Source organism: Mus caroli, chromosome 14 (genome assembly GCF_900094665.2).
Source record: "Mus caroli chromosome 14, CAROLI_EIJ_v1.1, whole genome shotgun sequence".
NCBI classification, from domain to species: Eukaryota; Metazoa; Chordata; class Mammalia; order Rodentia; family Muridae; genus Mus; species Mus caroli.
Window position 1 is genome coordinate 110,706,023 of NC_034583.1, and position 6,000 is coordinate 110,712,022.

The 6,000-nt window shown below is 45.9% G+C and overlaps 1 protein-coding gene across 21 annotated transcripts in view; it reads right to left on the reverse strand.

Annotated features, from left to right (window-relative positions):
- Dock9 (dedicator of cytokinesis 9) overlaps window positions 1–6,000 on the reverse strand; it is a 254,169-nt gene that overhangs the window by 62,640 nt on the left and 185,529 nt on the right. For all 21 annotated transcript variants that reach the window (XM_029469291.1, XM_029469295.1, XM_029469284.1 and 18 more), the window contains exons 28-33: window positions 5,642–5,788; window positions 5,370–5,453; window positions 4,650–4,761; window positions 2,676–2,854; window positions 2,386–2,499; window positions 811–928 (exon numbers count right to left, since the gene is read on the reverse strand). In XM_029469291.1, coding sequence (XP_029325151.1) covers window positions 811–928; window positions 2,386–2,499; window positions 2,676–2,854; window positions 4,650–4,761; window positions 5,370–5,453; window positions 5,642–5,788 — 754 coding nt within the window. The remainder of the gene's footprint in view (window positions 1–810; window positions 929–2,385; window positions 2,500–2,675; window positions 2,855–4,649; window positions 4,762–5,369; window positions 5,454–5,641; window positions 5,789–6,000) is intronic.

The following is a 6,000-nucleotide window of genomic DNA, read 5'->3' on the forward strand; positions in this document are numbered from 1 at the left end:
GCTGAACAGGTCAACTTCCCCCATATCCTAATAACTTTTCTCTTCTACTACCTCTGCTGGGTAGTGGGCTAGAGGAGAGATTGCACAAAAATTTAAGCCTACATAAAAGGCACCACTTTTTCTGATCCATGAATTTGTAGCATTAATGGGTGGTGTAACCACTAGCCACAGTAGAATGCTTCATATTCTAAGTGTGGTTAGCAGAGGGGAACCAGAGAAGACCAAACTGAGAACCCCCTATTAAAATCCCTTGATTACATCTGTGAGTGTGTGCATATGTATGGTGCCGTGTGTATCATTGTCTTTATAAAGCTGCAGCTTAATTAGTCAGAATGTAAATAGGTGCATTTTCCCTCAGAGAGACGTCTCTATTTGAGTCTTGATTTATGCCATCTGTTTTCCTTCCCATGTGGCTGTTTTTCATGGGGGTGGAGCGGGGGAAGAACAGAAGATCTCTGAAAAATAATTTCTAGGACTGGATTCCAGCTACAAACTGTTACCTCCTTTGGAATTATGAACAAGACTGTCACATCTCATCTAGGTCCCATTATTACATGCAAATCCTCCACTCACGCCCGATACCTGCAGATCGCCTGCTTCCAAAAGCGTAACAAAGATCGAAGATTTAAAAGCCAATCAACTGAGGAAGTCTCACAAGACTCCTGATCACAGTGCCTGAACCATTTCACTTGCCACACCACACCAGGAGAATATTTAGGGTAGAAAGTCCAAGTTCTAATTCACCATTAACGACGGATGAGAGTAAAGACAGTGACACAGGACAGGGCTGGTAAGAGCAAGGAGCATTACCAATGCCAGAGATGGCGCCCAAAAGGTCTTTGTGCAGGCTGTGGTCAAGTGTGTTTCCCTTCTGCGGAGTCATGAGTGGATTCCCAGCAGGCACAGCCAGGGCTTCGTCCTTCACAATCTGCCAAGGGGAAGAGAAGGAATTATTAGAGATGGTTGAACGAGCCTCATGAACTTGATCTTGAATCGTGAAGGCAAACAGTGAAGGGAAGCTATATAACAGCTAGACGTGTTCAGCATCTGGAGTGGGTAGGCTGGTGCATAGGGCATACGAGGGACGAGGTAGCAGAGGGACCAGAGAAGGAGAGAGTGGAGGAGGCCAGGGATGCTGCCAGCTTGGCCTGGCTACACTCCACTTCCCACCTCTCCACCTGCAGAGGAAGGAGCCCGTTCCTTTCCTAACTGCAGTAACAGGATTTCCTGTCCTCGTGAGAGGTATCAGCTATGGTCTCTGGATACTCAGGTGGGGACTCCTGTCAGTGGAGAAACTGTAACTGTATTAATCTTAACGCTGTATACTCATTAAAGCGAGACCTTCTGTTCGTTCTCCACAGCACTGGAACAGGACAGGGAGGTCATGTACTGGCCTGCATTAGGCTGCTCCAAGAACACATGTGGAGGACACACATGGGAAAGGTGATCCAGAATAATGCCAGAGCAGTGAGGCTGGGGAGGATAAAGCTTACTAGGCTTGAAACAAAAAAAATGAATATTACTAATCTGGACCCTCTTAGAATTATTATTTAAGAGGGAGGAGTAGTGTAAACAGTTGGACAATGTGTGGGGCTGGACATATGGCTCAGGGGTTAAAAGCTGATCTCCCAGAGGACCTGGTTGGACTCCCAGCACCCACATGATGGGATATGTAACCACACACCACATATGGAATTGGGCTATTAATAGAGCCAGGGCTAAAGGCTTATCGATTGATTCTATCTTAATCGGAATGTAATTGCCCAGGACTGGCTGCTCTTCTAGGGGACCCAGGTCCCCAGCACCCACATGATAGCTCACAGCTGCATGAAGTCCTGTTCCAGGGAGCTGATGTCCTATTTGGGCTTCCACAGGCGCTGCATGTACACAACATGCACATATGTGGGCAAAGCACATATGTAAAATAAGAATAAATACATCTTAAAACTTTTTAAAGAAGGAATGTAATTTTCCAAGGGTATTATGCAGCATGATATTAGCAGAATGAAGGGAGATGTGCAGTCAGTGAGTAGTGTTCCCTGAAATTCACGTCCACCAGTAGCACAGTATTCAACCTGGAGGTCATACTGGGTGAGCCCTGAATTCAGCCACTTGTGTCTTTATTAAGAAAAAGGGGTGGGCTCACAAAGACTGAACTCCACGTGCAGACAGAGACAAAGTGGAATGACCATGAAGAGCAGTGGTGGTTGCCAGCAATCCCGGATGTGAGGAACCATGCCCCCCTTGCAGCCCTGAAGACTCCTTGGCTGTGACTGTCCACGTGAGAGAATAGAACTCCATCATCCCAAGTCACAGAGTCCACAGCACTCTGATTACATCCCCAAGGACAGTGCAGAGGTGTTGTCACCAAGCCTGCGTACTTACACTGCCTGGGTTCACAGGGAAGGGTGACACATCCCTCACGTTGATCCGCTGGACATTTTCAATAAGCAGACCAAACAGAGGCAGGTAGAGAGTGGCTATCCTTGCCTGGTGACTCTGAAAGAAGATACACATGGTAAGTGTGTTCCCTTGCTGAGCACCGGATGGCAGAGGACGTTACACTGGCAAGAAAAAAAGTCTCAGCCCTGTTAACAGGATTTGTCTAAGGGGTCATTTCCTTACACTGCTTGAGCACTTATCATCCCTTCTCTCCTCCCCTGGGAACTACTCACCCTCGAATTGTATCTGTCATCGAAAGAATGCTTTATCAGCAGGTTCTTGAGCATGCTGATGGCGATGACTCGGACCTCCCGGAACTCCTGGAGCGCAGTGCCCACCTCCCTTAGCAACAGTCCCACCAAGAAGTGGTTTCTGCAGAACTCGTCTGTTAAGGAGTAGTCAAGCTGGAGATCTGAGAAAAGGCAAGTGGGACTCAGGTTCAGGGGGGTCCACTGTCGCCAGAGCCCCTCAGCCCACCTCGTGTGTGACAAGACTCTGCCTCACACAGAAAAAACAGGCAATTCTGCAAGGCTGCTCTACTCCTTAACACATGAAATTCCCACAGGAGCCCCGAGCAGATACAAATAGCTGCCCTGAATTTTGAACGTGGAACTGGTTTTAGTGCCTGTTTTTAGAAGATCTGACAGCAATTATGATAAAAACATTATTGATAATTTTTTTTCTAAAAGAATGAAGTTATTGTACTAACAGAAGTAGAGATCAATTGAATAAAACCACATCATTAAAGAGAGGATGAATACAAATGATTTATTTAAATATCATTCACTTTGTGAGTTCAGCTGTCTATTCTCTGGTTATCAATGCCTTCATAGTCACAGTAAAACTCAAATGTATTTTAAATGACACACCAGCACATAACCTATTTATTCTGCTTTCACTGAACAAGTAAGTTATTTCTGCAGTCTTTTCTAAAATGTCCTCCTTAAACTACAACTGAAATGTACAAAGCACCACCCAGTAACTCATTGCAAGCTACATGATAAAGCTGAGAGAGGGCTCATCTGCAAAGGAGGAAGACAGGAATCCCCTTAAAGGAGGATCAATAAAAGCAGTCACACATCCCCCCCCACCCCCCCAGAGGAAGCACAAAGTAAGACTGAGTCAGGACACTGACACCATCATCCAAGAAAGTCCTAGGGACCCCAGTTTGACTTCCAAAGCCTTCCTGGCAGGTCCTTGTAAGTCTCCCCAGCACACTGCAGAAGTCCCTGCGGGGCCTTATCAGTAGGAAGGAAGGGTTTCTCCAGCATGATCATGTTTAGCAGCTTTTTTAGTCCAGTCTCTGCAGACTAAACTGTAAGGCAGGGGCTCCCTTAACGGTCTCTGCGCCTGGGGCAGAGTCTGGCACGAGACCCCAATAAACTGATGTACAGGACCCACTCTCCTCAGTGAGGCCAAAAGCTCGCTGAGCTCAAGTCCCTTCAGACCCAGGGGGTCCAGAGCAGCTCCTGAGGACTCAGCATGCAAACACAAAAAGCTCACAGGAAAGCCATGTGCCTTAAGCTCCTGTCACTTCCACGGACAAGAGCTGTGTTGCGGGAGGTGAGATGTAATCTGGGGGTGGGGTGAAGCGTGACTTTGCTCCCGAAAACAGAATGCGGGGACTCTAGGCAACCCAGGAGCGTATCTCCTGGGTTGTGAGAGCAATGTCTCAGCTCCACAGGAAAACAAATGTACCCATTCGTCAGAATCAGAAAGCCTGGCCAGATACACAGAGACAGTTTTGATGGGACAGTGTACAAGCGGCTGAAAGGCCACTTGCATTCCAGTCTTTAATGGAGGAAATGCAAGGGCAAGTCTAAGCCCCACCCACACCTACCTACAGGACTGTCATTTGACTCCACAGTTGGTGAAAGAGAAGCTAATTTACAAGAGGGGAAAGCAAAACAAACACAAATGCAGTAAATAAGACAAAGGATTTTAAAGTGACAAACAGTCGTGGTGTTTACTTCTGATGAGCCCCGGAAGCTTCAGAATTGCCTCTCATCTGCATGTGTTGTCTCTTGGTTTGCTGAAAAGCCAGTTTCTACGTAAGATTTTTTTTTAGTCAACAATTTTAGAAATGTAAATTATACACACCCCTCATAAAATCAAATCATGGGATGACATTTCAATCAATACTTTTCTTAATTAAAAATGATACGGTTCTCTTCATTAGAAAATAAATCCATGCACAGACGGGTTACCTTGGTATCTCTGAATTCTTCCTTTTCCAAATGGCATCGGCAAATTCAAAGGAATATAGTGCTCGTGGTTGCACACCACACGGAGAAACTCAAACTTGTACTCAAAGAGAGTCTGCAGGAAGAAATGCTTAGACGTGAAAACCTCACTGGATGTTGTATCTAGGATGCTAGTAAACCTACTGGAAGCAAAGAGCATGAGCACTTAGTGGGGACAACGTGCTTGTGTCTTTATGTATGTTAGATGGCTTACAGGCATTTGTGTGAAAACCAAACACACTTCATTAAATAATGCCTTTAGCAGACTTTAAGGCAGTTGTTATTTATGCTCCTCTCTGTCTAAAAAGGATTTCAAGTAGCTTACAATTACACAGACTCAATACAATTTAAAAAATTAGTAAGCTGGAAGGCAATAAAGGAAAATCATTCTACCAGAAAGGTCACATAGTTATAAGGTCTCGGTAAATGATCTGTGATCAACAACTCATATTCAGAGGCTTTGGGTTTCCTAGTTGTTATGTCATCCCACGTGATGCCTATTTCTTTCTCAGGGCTACTTGATCATTAATACCTCATGCTTATCCACACAAATAAGTGCCAGCGTATCCCCTAGGGGGATGAATGAGGTGAGGAACAAAAAGACAATTCTGATAAGAACAGGGGCAGTTCCAGGTGTGAATGGGCCAGCTAAACTCAAGGGAAAGTGCCCAACAGCCATGCTACCTTGGGGTCCCCGGGAGCAAAGCAACTGATGTAGTTGTTGATCTGCTTGAAGACGAAGCCTCTGTCCATGAAGGTGAAGCATCTCTGGGGGGAAAAAAGCCAAGAGCCATTAGTTCAGACCCACGAGTTGTGAACTTTGGTGTCTAGTCTGCTGGTTAAGTTACCCTCTACTGTCAGAGTACTGAGTACTGAGTACTGAGTACTGAGGGCATCACTGTGCTGGGGAGCTACTTAGAAAACAGTGTCTGTCCCCTTCCCCTGGAGGCCCCTACCTTGATGAACACAGCGAGACTGTGATTGGCATTTTTAGATGCTTCTGGGTTATCTCGAAATTTCTGGGTGATATGTGGCATCAGCATGTTCACCACGGTTTCCACAGCGTGATGGTAGGAGGCCGGAAATCTCTGGTTCCGCAGTAACTGAAAGGATTCAAACCCGTCACTTATGATGATTTTAGGTTGTAATACTTAGGGTTAGAGTCCAAGTCCATAAAAACAGAAACAAACAAACAAACAAAAACCCCATAGTTAGCCGGGCGGTGGTGGCGCACGCCTTTAATCCCAGCACTTGGGAGGCAGAGGCAGGCGGATTTCTGAGTTCGAGGCCAGCCTGGTCTACAAAGTGAGTTCCA